Below are 17,857 nucleotides of genomic sequence, written 5' to 3' on the forward strand. Positions count from 1 at the left end.
TGCTTTCCAAGACATCACATTGTAGCTCTACTTGACCTGTAGATTCACAGATAGTTTGCCTGTTACCCACATTTTTCTTAACTCTTCCATATGCTTATTCCAGTGTTTTAACCATCATCCCAATGCATCATCATTACATTTCTTCATTCTAATATGACAGGAATAATCAATGTCTTCCCTCCTAGATCCAACAGAGGAAGTATGTATCTCACTTTCACAAGAAAATCTTTACAGTTACTTTTCAGTGTCCTTTTACAAGACGCTAAAGTGCTCATTTCTCACATGCTCTACTGCTCTGAAGAGCATTACCTGACTTTTTTGATTCTCATTCATTCCAGCTGGTTCCAGTTCAGCTGGAACTCACTGGGTTGTTGATCTAACACTGTAAGAGCTGGAATGGCAGTGTAAGAGGCTCTTGCTTTTCCCAGCCTGCTGTTTAAGAGCAGGCTAATCTATAGAGAAGACTATATCGTGGTGGGAATAGCAGGGAGCAGAGATCCCTCAAATAATGGAAAATGCATGTCATGGAACATGATAGGAAATGACTCATGGAGATCCCAACATCAGCTTTATCCTGTCAGTTACCTCTAGCTCAGCACTGGCCCCAGTACATAGGTACTGCACAGCACCTTTGGTATTCTCAAGTATTCCACCATGCCAAAGCATGTAGCTTCTTGCTTAAGTCTGCTTCCAGGCTGCAGATTAGAGGACAGCCCTCACAGCATCAACTCTCTAGGGTAAACAGTTTGAACTCCTATACAGCTGTAATTAACACCAGCTGCTATTTTACAGTTGGTGTTTCTGGCAGGAGCATAACTTGCTTCACCTTTGGAGAGATGGTGTTTTGCTGTGGCTGTCTTGAACTACCTCCCATGATAAGACCCAACACTTTCCACTCTTGCACTGGATTTGTGTTTAGGGATTGTATCATTGGTGCTCATTCCCTCCTCTCATACTTTGTTCACAGGCTTCTGCATGGCTTATTAAGCCTTCCCGAAGCCGTCCTGCACGCCTCAGTGGGCAGATGGCGGCAGCCTGTATCCACACTGCCAGGGCCTCTTCCAAGAGCTGTGCAAGGGCAAACCTAGCGAAGTACATCCACGCATCTGCGTTTGCGGCCTGCCCCGGCTGCAGCGCCACGGGAGCAGGGGGCAGAGGGAAGGCCACGGCCCGCGCGCACCGCTGGGAGGCACGGCGCGCACCTCCAGCCCCCGCCTGGCAGCTCGGCAGGCGGCCGCGACGGGACTTGGGGGAGACCGCCATAACCCCTGCGCTTAGGGGGAGGGTGACGCCCCACACTTTGAACCCTCCTCGCTTCCCGTCCGCCTGAGGGGAGCGACCGGCGGAGAACTGCAACCTCTCCCCGAGGAGGCGGTGGTGGGACGCTAACGCGAGCTGCTGCTGCTTTTTCTTCTTCTTCCTCCTCCTCCTAAGATGGCGGCGGACTCCGCGGAACAGTTTCGCGTGGCCGAGGAGCGGAGCGGCCACTGCGCCGTGGTGGACGGGAACTTTCTCTATGTGTGGGGGGGATACGTGGTAAGGTGGGAGGCGGCGGCCGGAGGGCGCTGGGGCCGAGGACGAGTGGCGGAGGGCAGTTGAGGGGGAGAAGCGAGAAGCCGCACGGGGGGAACTGGCCGGAGGAGACCGGGGAGGGAAGCTAAACGGAGAGAGTGCCTCAGCACCATGCTGCCTTGCCCCGAGTCGCCCCTTTAGTCGTTGTAACCCCTCGGCGAGCTACCAGAGCACTGTTTACCTCAGCGCGGGCGCTGATTAGTTGTAGGGGCAGCGCGCCCCGCAGGGGCGGGCATTTTAAATGGTGGCTGGGGGGCGTGAGGCGCTAGTGGTTGCTCTGAGGAGAAGAGTGCGAGGGAAGGGGTGTTCGTCTGTGTGCTCTACCCCACCATTTTCTTGTTTTCTTTTTTTAAGTCCTCATAGCTCTCTCCTTCGTTTTCAACTGCTTCCGTCATGGAGCATGTATTGGGGAATGGCTGGTGGAGCCGGTTTGTTTCGCATTTCTCACAGACGTGCGGTTCCTTTGTACTCCGGGAACACTTCTCTCATCTTCCTTCCTCTCTGGGGTGACGGTTATAATTTGCGGCTTTTTTCCCAGTGTGTAATTCCTGTTCTTGTTCCGGAACCCCTGCATTTTTTACCTATTAGTAGTTGTATGCTACGTACAGTGTGCTTTCCTCCTTCTGAAAGCAGTTCTGTCACTTCAAAAAATAAGCCTGTGGCAGACTAAAACCACGTTGGTTTGGGTTTTTTTTTTTCCATTGAAAGATCAGTTCTAGTTCTGGCATGAGTAAATCCTTGTAAATCTTACCTTTGCGTGAATTCAGACCAAAAGAGAGCTGTGAGTGATACTACATTAACCACAGCCAGTTCGTTTTACCCAGTGTCTGTGCACATTGGCGCTAAAATGTGAAAGTACTGTGCTTAGTGCTACTGGTTTTGGTCAGCGTCTTGTGTTTCTATTAACATATTCTGTATTCTTCTATCTGTATTTTTCATGGGTTAAGGTAAACTTTCCAATGTGCAAAGTTTGTCCTTTTGTACTCAAGCAAAAAATTTTGTCTGGGGACTCCTGGATTTAGATTTGAAAATACATTATGTGTTATGAGTGTGTGCCATAGCAAAGGGAAGGATGTTTCTAGGGCTCTCGGGTTATTAGTTGTCATTTCCTGAAGCATATTATAGTTTGCTTCCTGGAAGCTGGAAAAAATTGTTGTTGGTTTTGTTTTGTGGGCTGTCTTTTATTTGGTTTTGGTTTGTTGTGGTGTTTTGTGTGTGTTTGGGTTTGTGGGTTTTTTTGAGGTGTTTTTTTAATTTTGTTTAGTTTTTGTGAATTTATCTATCTATATATATAACTAAAAAAGTTAGACTTCAAAGGTGGGGGAGAGGTGGGCAGCTCATGGAATTTGAGTTGCTCTGCTCCTAACTTATATGCATATGACCTTTAAAGGGTTGTGCTGACAGTGACTACTGAAATACTGAAAATACAAGCAGACAATATGGAAATACAAGCCCTCAACAGTGGGGAGAAGCAGGACAGTAGGGGTTTGCAGGCTGGGTTACCCTGGCATGCTTTCTTCTGCCCATTGGATGGCCATTACCAAACTGTAGTAAAATTAAGGAACCTTCAGGAGCCTGTAAACAGTTTTCACGCTTTTCTTTGTTTGGGGGGTCTTTGGTAGGTAGTGTTTCCTGTGACTGCTAGTCATGTAAGAATTTGAATACATGTTTTGTAGGGTCAATAAGTTAACCACCTTTAGAATAAGAATATATTTAAATAGTGTGCGCCATTGTGATGTACAGGAAGATTCAGTGTCCTTTTCTGGCCTTAAACTCCATGCTACTCTCTATGCAGCCTAAATCACTGGTAACAGTTGGTATTTGCCTGTGCTTTGGTCTTTAGAAAATGAGGTTGGACTGGCAAGCATAGTGTTTTCCAAGGTTTCCTAATAAAGGATCCTGGATTCATGGCACAGTCAAAACAATGTGTGTTAAATTTAGCAAATAAACTTTGCAAGCATTTTTAGTAGCTTCACATATTTGTGGAGAGTGTTACGAAAATCGTTGTTACTCTTTAAGCCGCACTTTACACACGTAAATGATTTTACATTTTACGTGTTGATGGTGGACTGCTGCCCAGCTAACTTATTTTTGGCATCAGTGTATTTGCTCAGGGCTGGTTCTGTAGCAAATGCTTGACCTTAGACCACTCACATACCTAAAATTACATAAACCTCTGCACTTTGTAAAAGCTGCAGGCTGCTTGTGACAGCAGAGCCTACCTTATGAAAGGTACCAAGCAGGATGAACTGTATTGAACATAGTGTGTACATACCTAGTTGGCACCTTTCAAACTGAGATGGTAATAATAAAGTATCATTTAAAAGCAAGTAATCAATATCAGTGACAAAATCGTTAATGATTAAATTTCAGTTCTGCACTTACCTTACTTTCCTCACATTCACTTAATTTTGCTATGGGCTTTTTTTGTTTGGTTAGTTGTTTTTTTTTTATTTACTGACTCTGGCTTCTTATTGCCTCCCAGTCTTCCATTTCTTTCTAATGCTAAGACAATAATTAATGGTGTCATTGTTACTCAGCCTGAGTTCTGCCACTGCATTCTTTTGGGCTTCATTCTCCTGTTTATTATTCTTCATCATCATTACTTCCCAAATTATTTTTCTTTCTTGTATGGCTTCTGTTTGTGAATCTTCATATATCTTTTTTTTTCCACAGAGGAATTAATTTGCTCTTTAGTGTTACGGCATAGGTTAAACTCTTTTATGTTTGTCATTTTGTTCTTTCAAGTTCCTTCCTTCAGTTGCTGCAAGTAACTGAAGGAAGTGCATTTCAGTTACACTTTGTATATTTCCATTAAGCCAAGAATTGCCTCCTAATTAAAAGTGTTTTGCTAAACAAAAGATAATGTGTTTTAATTTCAGAAGCTTTATGTTTGGTCTGATTTATGTTGTTGCACATCTTTCTTGGCAAAACCTTAAGTTTGTAAATCTGTGCCTTTAATGAGTAGGCCTGAGGAATTAAGTTCCTTATTTCTAAAATGCGTACTTTTTTTCTAACATTCTATTTAGTTGTTGGGTTCTTTACCCATTTTCAAACCAGAGCAAAGTCTTAGTTTCTGTAAAAGATAGAAGGATTGTGGAATAAGGGAAAAAAATCCTTCATGTGAAGAACAGCATTAATACTTTGATGCTTGGCTTTGATGTTCTTGCATTTTTGAGGTGCGAAGGTTAATAAGAGTACAGAAAAATTTGCTCAGAATGATCACATCAGTGACTGAAAAAATGCTTCCTTTAAAAACAGCATTTTAATAGAGTAGGGAAGTACCTTGGACACTCTCAAGGTTTGGGGGGTTTGTATTTTTTGTTTTGTTTGGGTTTTGTTTGTTTTTTGTTTTAAAATTTATGGTTATGTTGTAATACTGTTGTGCTACTTTTTAGTACCACTTGTATGTTTTATAATGACTTAATTGTTCACCTGTGCTAGTTTCTTATTTATACGAATTGGTTACTTGATTCCTGTTGCTTTTTGAAGCTCTTCTCTCACTACCTCTGAAACATGAAACTTACATTTTTTTATAATCTTTACACCATACACTGAGTGAATAAAGATACTATTAACAATCAGCAAAGCTCAGTGACACCAGGAAATGTCTAATGCAGTATTTTAATTAGCTTCAAAAAGTGAAAAGTAACTTTTTTGAACTTCTAGCATGAAATTAAAGTATTAACATTGTTGAACTGCCTGTGTAAAATTGTAATGATCAGAGCAATAATGCTGGGGTATGACTTATGCTCTGGTAGATTATCTCCTTAAGATTATTCGGTGTTGCTAAGTAGCGTGATTTGGTATTTAATTTTAAAACATATGGTGTATAATGCATAATATATTTAACATTTGCAATTTTTTTTTCTGTTTTAGTCAATTGAAGAAAATGAAGTTTATTTGCCTAATGATGAGCTCTGGATCTATGAAATAGATAGTGGGTTATGGTGAGTTGAATCCTGTGTGTTTATATAAAATATAAGGTTAATCTTTGCATAGATTACAGTTAGCTGTAGTGAAGAGACTTCAGGTACGCGAGTTATTTCTCCTGTTTCCTGTAGTTTAAACAGAAGATGTTTAATGTAAAGACTGAAGAACAGACATATGTACTTGTAAATGAACTCTAGGAAACACATTGATTTATTAAGTGTAATTGTTCGGAGTTGTTTTTTCTTTTTTTTTCAACAGAACATTTGAAATTGTCGGCTTAAGGCTCTGATGTTAAAACAGATGCATTTTATTCAGGCATTTATTTTGGCTTAGTTCTCCATGCATTAGCCTTTATGTTAAAAGGACTATATAAACACTGGATATTTGGGTTCTCGATCTATTTACAATTACATATTTTTTATTTCTTGTGTTCAGAGTGTATTAGCATAAATAACTTACAACTAACCAGACCTTGCACATCATGAGCCATTTATCCTCACATTTCATTTTATGTTTACTTTTTATTTATTTTATGTCTACATATCATATGTGGGGATAGTGAACAATACCTCTTTTTTAAAGTTTTTCAGTGTTTTCTGTTACAATAATTGCATTCAGTCTGCAAAGTAGTATCCATATGGCCTTCAATGTGTTTTCTGCCAGCTGTATTTCTGGTCTCCCACTGTTTATGTATTTCTTGCTACCCATATTCAAAGCAACAATTTGGAGGAAAGCAGGGAGGACGGCTAGATCAGGAGGGTGTCTCACAGTGTGTAGGAAGTTCCACATCCGTGTGGTGAAGTCACTGATTCGAAAACAACCATTTGCACATGGTTAGCTGTGAAGTTCTAGCAAGTCTTTTTCATTTTTAAGGTTGTACCCTCACTGAGAGTGCAGCTTGCTGCCTGTTCCTTTTGATGAAAGGGTTGGCAAAAGCAACCTCATACTCTCTTGGTTTTCACCTGTGGTGCCCTTGGACCCATGGTACTGGTGTACCTCTTTATGTGGTCACACAGGAAAGTGATCTGAGTTAAATTTAACTTTTGTTATTCCAGGGTTATTTTTAACCGGGATCTGTTTTTGATCTCGTTCTGTTTGCAGCACAAACAGTTGTACACATACAGTTGAGTGCACAGTATGACATGGAAAGAAGCAGGTATGAGGGCAGAGAAGGGCAAGGATGGCCAGCCTGTGGCAGTGCGGGTGTCAGAGCAAAGGTGTTGGGAGCAGTGCCCTGAGCAGCCGCTAGTGATCGCTGTTTTCGGTAGGGACAGATAACATGTGCGTTGTTCACAGCTGGTGATTCAGTGCATAAGAAGCTTTTCCTTTTGATAGTTGCCTCCAGTTCTTTTAGGTTGGGGTGAGGTCAAGCATCAGAACTCAAAGCTGTAGGAATCCTTTTCTTCTGTTTAGCTACCAGTAATAGATAATGGAGGCATCTGGTCTAGGCACAGATGTACTGGAAGGAGGGAATGAATGGATTTGACTGAGTCAACAGCTGTGGTGATAACAGAGCTGGCAGAGAGAAGGAAAAGTGAAATCAGGCTTTGAAGATGGGAGACAGTGACTGAGGAGGGAGACTGGGTCAAGGACCAGGGTGGGGGGCACAGAGCCATGTCAGGTGGAGAGCTGAGAAAAATGCATGGGAATGGCAGGGAAAGGAAGCCTCAACCAAAACCCATGGTGCAAAAGCTGGGGCAAGGAACTGGAGTGCCAGCCCACAGACTGGGATTTGGCTGCTGAATCTACAGAGACAGAAGGTGTGGCGACAAAGTAGAGATTTGAAATAAATCATAGAATCATAGAATAGTTAGGGTTGGAAAGGACCTTAAGATCATCAAGCTCCAACCCCCCTGCCATGGGCAGGGACACCTTGCTCTAAACCATATCACCCAAGGCCTTGTCCAACCTGGTGGGAGGGCAGTGCAGGTCCCATCTTCTGTAGAAATTTGAGATCCTGGGAAAACTGTTTTCAGTGTGGAGTGATGTTTCTAAGTGCAGTCTTGGCCTGATGCTCAGCTTCATGAGTCCAGGAGAAATAAAGTTTAATCAGATAGTTGGGTAGTGCTTGAGATGTGTGATGTTACAATATACATCATAGGAAGTTACTGGTTTATAACTTAAAACTAGCAAGGAAAAGTTTAGGAACTGCTGTTGCTACTGCAGAACAGAGAACTTTTTACTAAAACTGGCATTATTGAAGATTTTACAGTGCAGTGGAAAATGCAGGTTTACAAGCAGGGCATGAAAATTAGGGAGATCTGATCTTTATTTCTACCTCTGCCTCAGTTTTCCACTTGTAAAATAACAGCAATACCATGTTATCATTTCAGGAATTTTTGGAGTTAATAGTAATTCCAGGTTTTGAATAATTCATGTTTCAGCTCTGTGAATGCTCTTTTTAAGATGGGCTTCAGCGTCAGAAAAATTGAGATGCTTCATAAATATATGCACAATATTCACATGGACTTCTTCCTAAACCACAGGAGGCTGACTTTATGTATTTGCTATAGTTTCTAGTGCTAGTTATGCCCAAAACTTTTAGCTTTAAGTCTAAAAATCGTTAATATACCTGGTTTAGGTTTGTTAACTGTAACAGATGTGAAAACAGCACTGTAAGGCTTAATGTATGTGCTAAATTGCAGGACAATGAACCTAATGGAAGGAGAGTTACCCACTTCCATGTCAGGAAGCTGTGGGGCAAGCATTAATGGGAAGCTGTACATATTTGGTGGATTTGATGATAAAGGATACAGTAATCGGGTATTGTATTATTTTCTTTCCATTTCATGCTGTATTTGAATGAATAATGATGCTGACTTCACTGGTGTTTTGTCTGGTGTACTTTACATTTGAATTAAGGAGAAATTTAAGGAAAAGGCTTTATTTTTGCAGAAAAAGGATACTTTTAAACTGAAAAAAATCCTTTAGTTTTTGTATTAAGCTTCAACTCCTTATATTTTTCACTCAATCATAGCTTCAGAGTAAGACCCATTATGTGAAACTTTATATATTTATTTCTGAAAACTGCCAGTACTTTCCCAATTTATTTATTTATTTTTTTTTTAATATGTTGGCAATCAAAATTGATCTCAGAATATCACTTTTCCTTTTGCTGTTGGATAGTGATTATCTTTCTTATCTATTCAGGTAATAAAATAGAGCTACCGTTTTGCTTGTAACTGAAGAACGGTGTAACAAAGTAAATGAAATGAGCCTTTTTGTCATTTAGTGTAAATGAAGTCAGAGTTCAGTCATGACTATAAAATAACTAAAATGGAGCCTGTAACCAGATCTCAGTTCAGTACCTGGTTCACAGGGCTTGTTGATTTTTGCACAGTTACGTGGTTAGGTTAGGTGGAACTACTAGCAGTTCTGCCAGCAAAATTGAATGGGGAGCTGTTTGTCTTGCAGAAGTATTTTGCAAAGCTTCAGCTGACTCTGGAAGGAGCAGGATATTACTAGCTGACTGAAGGCAAGGAAACTTGCTGCTGATTTTGACAACTTTAACTGTATTCTTGTGATGTATTGGACTCTTCCTGTATGTTGCTACATACTGTAAACTTCACTGTCAGTTTCTTTTGTTTTGGTTTTTGTTTTCAAAGGAATGAGTGTATTCTGGGGGTATTGGGTTGTTTTTTTTGTTGGTGATTTGTGCTGGATTCTTCAACACCATTTGTACTGAAATATATTGTAATTTTTTTCTTTTAAGCTTTATTATGTTAATTTGCGACCAAAAAATGGAACCTATAGGTGGAAAAAAATTACAAATTTTAAAGGTCAACCTCCTACACCACGTGACAAGCTTTCCTGCTGGGTGTATAAGGACAGGTAACACATTAAGAATATTTAATATGTGTTAATTGCAGAGAGGAAGTACTATAAAGTGAAGAGCACGCAGGTTTGGGATTCATGAAACTCTTGATTCTTAGCTTGACTTGTGGGATTTTATGTAACTCTCCTAACAACTTCCTACCAGAGTTTTCTCACACGTGAGCTGAATTAATGGTAAGTATAAGCCCACTTTAGGAGAGGGTTAGGAAATTTAGTAAAAGTTTGTGTGATGCTGTGAGACTTCCAGCAAAAACCAGTATGAATCTATTACTTCTGGGTTTAATTTTAACATGTTAAAAAGTCATTATAAAAAGGATGTTGTTTTTTTATTCCATTATGTAAGCATTATATTACCTGCAATAATATATTTAGTACATTTTCAGAGGTTTTAATAGCCTACAGATGCTGACAGCTGCAAAGCCATTTCAGTGATTATTTTATAAGAACCAATTCAGCTTAGATATTTGTGTTGGAAAAGCTACGGAGTGTATTGAGGAAAAATACTTAGCTGAAAATAAATATTCAGATTGTGTTTATTAAGTGTCTGGATATGTGGTGTATATGGTTACAAGTGACATGTCAGTGATTTATTATAAAAGCTATTGTAAACAAGAGTATGATACACAGTGAACGCTATAAAATGTAAATTATTTATCTGTTTCTGGAACCCACATCTAAAGAGGTTTTGCATAAACTGTATAATGCCTCTCAGTACTCTGTCTTGGGTTTTTAATTCAAATTTAACTGTAAGATGTATGAAATTATATATGTTTGAACAACTTCTTAGCTGTTAATATGAGATTATTCAAAATGTAATTATTCAGAGTATCATGTAATCTGCATACTGAGAAATCTCCTGTTTTAGGTAGCAGAGCGTAACCTTTTCATTTAACAACAGTGTTTGGGGACAAGATATGCACCTTTGCAGAAGTATACATTAAAATTTCACAAGATGTGAGTTTACAGATCAGGATGTCTTGGTGTATTGCACAATGCTTTCAGTAACTCTGTTTCCCCAGGAATGTCAGTCTGGAATGACCTTCATCACCCCAGCATTTCCTAAATTGCCTTCTCCCAAGATCACTAGCAACTATACCAAATATCCTCAAATGTTGAAGTTAAAACTTTAGGAACCATTACTTATGGATGGCCATTTCATGGGTGGAATATTAGGCTGGGAGGTGTGTAACAGTACTTGCAATATGTTCAAGTAGTGCTTAGTTGAAAGAATCTCTTTATAAGTTATAGAAAGACTTTGTGGGTCATAGGCAGTCTGTGGGCAGAACCTTGGGAACATTTGTTGTGAAAAAATGTATACAGAAGGCTAACAAAGGCAGTAGGAGCAAAGGAATTTCAACAGAAAAGGGCAGGAATTCTAGCAAAAGCTTAGGCATTTCACAGTCTTGTGTGTTATGTGTCAGTTGGAGACTTGTAACTGAAAATGTGACTGTAATAAGTTTGTCAATGAAGGAATAGAGAATAGGGACTCTTTGGGTATCTTAAGTCTCCTTCGTAGCTTATGTGGATTTCTGTCAGGCTTGTTGAGGAGTGTAGCTGTTAATCTTCATCTCAGTAAGGATTGCTATGTAATTAGGTGCAATATGAGATATTTTAAGTTATTAATATACAGTACAGTAGGTAATAAAATTAAAATAAATTATTACAGTTTATTCATTCGAATATTTACTTACAAATATTATTTATTTACAAATTATGTTATTTACAAAGCAACCAACTGAGCATATTTTTATTGTTGTTCTTCTAGGCTAATATATTTTGGTGGCTATGGCTGTAGGAAGCATAATGAGCTGAGTGATTGTTTTGATGTCCATGATGCTTTTTGGGTAAGAGAGTTGTCACAATTCAGAGTGCTTTGTGCTTTCTGATTGTAAGTATGAAAATCTGACTGATTTTTTTATTTGTAGCAGAAATGCAAATTAAGAAGCTTCTACTTCAGATTTGAAATTTTAGCTATGCCATGTTGGGAGCTGTTGGCTATTCAGTGTATTCCAAGTAGACAGTGCTAAGCTTTGACTTCAGTGAAACAAAATGCTCTTAAAGCAGGATCAAAGGCAGTATTTTAATTCTGAAGATATATTTTAAATACAGAACTCCCAGAAAATGTTAGAATTCATTTCCTTGAATTAACAGTCGGGAATGTACAGGTTCACAAGTCTAACTGACAAATACTTTCAGTTCTTATCCAGAGTAAATGCCAATACTTTGAGATGTCTGAATTAGTTAATTTCCTAAAAAGATTTCTTACAGTTAATAGAAAGGAGACTGAATACAGTATTTAGTGACAGGAATTAATAAGAAAAAGATATGCATTCAGGGGAATATAGATCCTTACATGAAATGTTAAATACTGACTTAGAGAAATATATTACTTTGTACAATTATTTATTTCTTAGTATGCTACACATAAATTTAGAAGGTAAAATTTGTCTCCTGCAGTGCATTATGTTGGTGCCAAAAGCCTTTTTGTCATCAGCCCTAAAATTCCTGAATGCTGCTGTCCTTTAACTATACTGGAGATGCTGCATCATTACGAAAAATATTAACACGTTTCTTTTAACAAAATTGTACATTTTCTGTTTGATGGATCACTACTGGGTCTGTGTCCAATAAGCACAAAGATTTTAAAATAAAATACACTTATTTCTAATTTTTGACCTTTTTTTTTTTTTTATAGGAAGGACAGATATTCTGGGGATGGCACAATGATGTTCATGTTTTTGATACAACCACACAAACTTGGTCTCAACCAGCAATTAGAGTGAGTGTGTTTGTCTGGTCTTTTGACACAGTTGTGATTTTAGTGCATTTTCAGTAATTACTGTGCTCTAGAAGTTGATGTTGGGGAAGAGCAGCCCAGAAAGCCAACCATATCCTGGGCTGTATCAAAAGGAGCATGACTAGCAGGTTGAAGGAGGTGATCCTGTCCCTCTACTCTCTCTTGTGAGACCTCATTTGGAGTATTGTGTACTGTTCTGGTATCCTCAACATAAAAAGGACATGGAACTGTTGGAACAAGTCCAGAGGAGGCCACAAGGATGATCAGGGGACTGGAGCATCTCCCATATGAAGACAGGCTGAGAAAGTTGGGGCTATTCAACCTGGAGAAGGCTGCGTAAAGACCTTATAGCAGCCTTCCAGTATCTGAAGGGGGCTTATAGGGATGCTGGGGATGGACTCTTCATTAGGACTGTAGTGATAGGACAGGGGGTAATGGGTTAAAACTGAAACAGGGGAAGTTTAGATTGGGTATAAGGAAGAAGTTCTTTACTGTAAGGGTGGTGAGACACTGGAATGGGTTGCCCAGGGAGGTTGTGAATGCTCCATCCCTGGCAGTGTTCAAGGCCAGGTTGCACAGAGCCTTGGACGTCATGGTTTAGTGGGAGGTGTCCCTGCCCATGGCAGGGGGGGTTGGAACGAGATGATCTTAAGGTCCTTTCTAACCCTAACTATTCTATGATTCTATGAAAAGTAATTTGAATATGCTTAGTGTTGCTCATGCTTATAACATGAAACAGGGGGGGACACTCAATGCCTCTGCAAGGTGAAAAATTCAGAACTAGTATGAATTTCTTTTTTCCCCACAGAGCGTTATTAGATGTGGGTTTTTTTTTTATAAAGTGGTTCTAATGCAAAAAAACTAGTTGTAAGCTTCAGAAAAGGTATTAGAAATTTGGACACGTTAGAGGATGATACAGTAGTCTGTATCTAGGGGATAATTTTGAGATAAAGCTTTGTATTTAAGCTTTAAGACAACTGTTGGGAATATAAAAGTACTGTCAGCAGTCTGTTATTGGAAAGACAAGGAACTGGAATACTCCAGGAAAACATTAAGTTAGGAATACTGGAGTGGGGCTGAGGAACAGGGTGTGGAGATGGTGTAGCTCCTCACAAAGCAAGCTCAGGTCCTGCAGAAATGAATTATGATTATACCAACTTTAGGTAACTTTCTAGGCTCTGTATTCATCCTGCCTCACATCTGCCCAAGGGTTCTGGAATGAAGCAAAGGTCTACTGGGAGCTTGTGGTAGAAACAAATGAATGGTTTTAACAGTGCCAAACTGAGGTTAACAAACCCTATCTGTCTGAAATATTTTCATATAAAGCCATTTGGATGCCTGTATCTGTGTATAATTAATCTGCAACATGAATAAGCTATCACAGATAACAGACAGTTGACCACATGAGAGATTAAAGTCTGCCAGGGGATTTCTTCCGTTCTGGTGCTTCCCCCTTTCCATAAAGCTGCAAGGTCAGTGTGAAGGACAGTATTTTGGGCTGAAAGAACAATAGTGATCTTGAAATCTTGTTTCCCTTGGCTCACTATTTGATTTTCACAGGCTCACAGAAGGCAAGGGGTGAGTAAACTTGCTGTATTGCTAGTTAATACCTTCAGTTTTTCCTTTTGGCATAAAGATACATGTTTAGTATGCTCGTTATTTTGAGCATTGTATATAAGGAGTTGTTGTATTCCCTTCAGGAGTTAATGTTGAAAAGTCTTTTGAACAAATTTTTCTCAGTTATGCTGCATTGTTAGAGGAAACAGATCAGATATTCTCCAGTAAATACATTATTAAAAATAATCTTCCAAAAGACCATGGAGACACACTTTCCCAGTAAAATAGTAACGCACACGTTTCTATTTATTGGTATTAATATGATAGTATACAATAAGGGTTCATAAAGTTCTGGTCAATTTATGTAAGAACTCAGTAGAGGTATGTTGAATGTCTGACACTATTTTATGGACTTTATAGGATGTTCTAAAATTCCTATAAAACTAAGTGTAAAAAAAGAAATAAATTACCATTGAAAAGTAAAAGCCAATTTTGCTGTCTTTATTTCTGATTTACACAGGGAAGGCTTTTTGGCATGTGGATACTGGATGTAGCGTCAAATTTTAAGCTCTGATTTCTGAAGATGTTAGTACCAGTTCCTGATGATTTGCACTTTGAAAAATAAAACTGAATGGGAGATAACAATAACTGATGTGTTAACTGTAATTTTATGCTTAGGAATTAAAGATAAATTAACTGAATTTCACTTAAGCAATGATAAATCAGACCGAGGGGGAACATATTAAATATTAGCAACTAAGGGAACTCAGTTAAAGCTGTCCTTGGCAATTACGCATATCTTGTAGTGTTTGTGGAGTCTTGGACATGACTACAAATGATTTAATGTTAAACCTGCAGTTCTGTCAGTGTGCTGATGCATGTTTGCCTTACATTTGCAGTCTCTGTGTCGCTGACTTACCACTATCCTTGGCTGTCATTTTGATGATGTTCTAAAGGATCTTACTTTGGTTCTTTCAGGGTGGAGATCCACCTCAGCCTCGAGCAGCTCATACATGTGCTGTGCTGGGAAATAAAGGTTACATCTTCGGAGGACGAGTGCTGGTTAGTGTTTAATTAAAACATTACATTAGCAGTAATGCTATTTTCTTGGCAGGCTGGATTTTGTTGGTTTTGTTTGTTTTTTTTTTCAATGGCAGATTTCTTTGTAGTAGGAAAAAAAAGTCCAAAATGTCTTTGGCCTAACCCATGTGTTAGGGGTGTTGAATCCAGGATGCTTCTTTCCACCCCTCTCTAGCTTACAAAAAGAAGAGTCTGTCTTTCTGTCTGTAGTGTTAATGATGAACCATACATTGTCCCCAGAAAATGAAAAAAAAGATGACTCTATGGTAAATGCCAGTGTTTATAAAACAACAAAAGGGGTTGATGTGTGTCACCTCTGTAGGAGTCAGTTCTTTGAGAGTGGAACAAAGCAAGCCTGCTGATAGAGCAGGTTTAAATAAATAATGAGACACTGGCATTCTGGGCTTGCTACAGTGTAGCAGATTTATACATCAAACCTTCTGGCTTTTTTTTTTTTTCCCCATTTCACATAATGAAGTGCGAGCAAGCAGTAAATACAACTGGGATTTTAGCTTGTGTTCCTCTTTCCCCCCACACCCAGCTAAAGAAAGGAAATGTGTAAGAACAGTCAATTATGTGTACATCTGTCATACTTTGATGCTTTTAGCTTCTGGGAAAGCAAGGTCCAGAATAGCTGTTGGGATACGGTATTTTATCTTTACAATTGCAAGATGTTGTGTTGAAAGGTAGGATTTGAAAAACAACAGATTTCAGTTGGCTTTATAATTTAAACTTCTGCCATTTTTTGCACATAAGCAACTGAAATACAGATGTTTGGAAGAGCAGCATGCGATGATGATGTCTGGATACAGAGCTATTAGTCTCTGTATATTCAAGCTGGTACAGGATGCTGCAGCATGTTACCTGATATCACAGGCTACTGCAAGCATAGGTCTTTCCAATCCTTTTAAGCTTCTTCTCTGCTCTCTGAATGTCAATTTTTCAGTCTCAGTCTTTACCTTTAGCATGCTCTGTGCCTTTGATACAGAATGTGTGCAGCATACCATAGAGATTGCTGTTAACAGCTTAATTCTGTGGATCCAATATAAGCTCTTTACAGCAAGAGTAAGGCTTGTATTTGCTTTCTTGATAGTTAATCCAAGACTGTACCATTTAATACTCTGTGGGAGTACCTTAAATCTGTTGTCCCTTAAAGCAGTGCAAGAGCTGTCTGTATAGGATGCAATCAGTGCATATTTAAATTCAATTTAGATTCTTCCTCTATAATAACTTTTCCCAGCTCTTTTTAGTATTAAAAAAAAAAAAAAAAAGGTCAGTACCAAACAAACTTGAAGCCACTACTGGTAAGCAAGGATACTAAAAGTTCTCAGGAACATACTTAATTTTTCTAGTACTTTTCTAGTAGACTTTTCTCTTGAATTCTTCTTTGCTGAAGCATTAGTATAAGAATTTAAGCCTGAGACAACAATCCATTACAAAAAAATTTATTCCTGTCTTATATCTGAAAATAGGGATGGTGGTAGGTAGTCTGAACTAATGCAGGCTCCCCTATCATTTGTACTTTTTTTTTTTTTGCAAGGATAGTTTCTTTGTGGGCTGGAAAGTGTACCAGCTCTATGCAAAAGCACAGAGAAAATAGTATTTTTAAAGGACTCTGTATGAGCTGGAGTTTAATTGGAAATGTGAGAAACAGATTATGTAAGGCAAGTAAAAAAACTAAGGTAATGTGTACTCTTCTGTATTTTTTTTTTAATTTAAGTTTTTAGCTCTTTTTACCTACAGCTAATTTAGACCCTTTAATCATATTCAGCTTGAGGATGAGAATTCATGCTTTTTATCTCTACTATTATGAAAAGTAACAGTGAAGAAGCTTTTAAAAGCCCTCAGTGCTGTGTTTCTACAGTTTTGTTACCTGAAGGAGAAGGAATTAACTGTTGGTTGAAAATGCCCTACAATGAACATATGCCAACTTCATCTTGGAAAGCTGCCATAACCTAAACCCTGCATTCTTAAGTACTTGCAAATAAAACAGTGTAAAATTGCACTTTGTTCCCTATGCCCTGTTCTTTATGCAATAAAAGCTGTACTTGAATGCACTGTTCTTCTTAGGGAAAAACTACATTTGTATTACAAAAAGGCTTACTCCTGCTTGCTCAGACAGAAACCAGACATACAGGTTGAGGCATATTCAGAATGGCCACGCAACATCCAGCCAGTTTTCCAGTCTCAATTGCTTCCCACAGCTGCAGGAAAATTTTTAGCTACCTACCTTTTCAGAGTAATCAGCAAAGAAAGTAACCAAAACTGATTCTGTTTATTCTTATCATTACTCATTATGTGTTATGTGGCCTTTCATACAGGCTAACAACATCTAGAATTGTTAAAATCCCACTTCTGACTGCGAGGGAACTGCACACAGGAGATTACAGAACTGTAGATTTGGACAAACTTGATTTGCAAATAACTAAGGAAATAATGGAATATTAGGAGAGATTGAGAAAGTATCTAGACTTACTTGAATCTTTATGTGTCGAGGTTAGCCAGACTAAATGAGCCCTGTGCCTCTGCTATGGACTTGCTCTTTGCTGTATAAGTGAACTCTTGGTAAGCACAGATAAACTAAAACCTGCTCCTCATTTAGCAAGACTGCAGTTGTGAGAGGGAAAGAACCCTAGATGTGAAGAAGTACACAGGCAGGTCAGGACCTTCTTGCCTACCATTTATTTCTGAACACTTCCTCAGCCTTCAAAGCCTTGCTCCCTCTGGCTTTTTGTTAGCAAGGGCTATTTCTGCGTGGCACAGAGGTCTTCACCCCAGAAACAGGATAGCATTGATTATTGTGTACAAACTAGTTAGGATTGCTGCACTGTGCCTGCTGCAACTGAATGGCTTTGTAACTCAAGCTAGGGTTCTCATGCAGCCTCTGGAAGTGAAATTATTAGTAAACTGGAGCTTGCCTGTCATTTCTCCACTGTGCTGTTGCATGATTAGAATATGCCCCAGGAGCACATGCCCTCTGGCTTCTATTTGACTATTGACTATAGGATTCAGAAATGCAAGGCGGCTTTGATCTTTGATCTTTTAGATCACTCTGATCTAAAGATTTTTATTTTCCTCAGGTAG

The 17,857-nt window shown here is 39.0% G+C and overlaps 1 protein-coding gene across 3 annotated transcripts in view; it reads left to right on the forward strand.

Moving 5' to 3' along the window:
- The first annotated feature begins 1,276 nt into the window (after positions 1-1,276).
- KLHDC1 (kelch domain containing 1) overlaps positions 1,277-17,857 on the forward strand; it is a 31,256-nt gene continuing 14,675 nt past the window's right edge. For all 3 annotated transcript variants that reach the window (XR_009725616.1, XM_061354595.1, XM_061354596.1), the window contains exons 1-7: positions 1,277-1,536; positions 5,452-5,522; positions 8,151-8,268; positions 9,218-9,336; positions 11,105-11,183; positions 12,035-12,118; positions 14,672-14,755. Coding sequence is in view for 2 of the 3 variants with exons in the window: in XM_061354595.1 (XP_061210579.1) it covers positions 1,435-1,536; positions 5,452-5,522; positions 8,151-8,268; positions 9,218-9,336; positions 11,105-11,183; positions 12,035-12,118; positions 14,672-14,755 (657 nt within the window). In the remaining variant the exon portion in view is untranslated. The remainder of the gene's footprint in view (positions 1,537-5,451; positions 5,523-8,150; positions 8,269-9,217; positions 9,337-11,104; positions 11,184-12,034; positions 12,119-14,671; positions 14,756-17,857) is intronic.

The sequence above is a fragment of the Neopsephotus bourkii genome, unplaced genomic scaffold (genome assembly GCF_033783945.1).
Source record: "Neopsephotus bourkii isolate Nb327-2 ecotype Australia unplaced genomic scaffold, CSIRO-AGI_Nbou_v1 NB_740, whole genome shotgun sequence".
In the NCBI taxonomy this organism is placed as follows: domain Eukaryota; kingdom Metazoa; phylum Chordata; class Aves; order Psittaciformes; family Psittacidae; genus Neopsephotus; species Neopsephotus bourkii.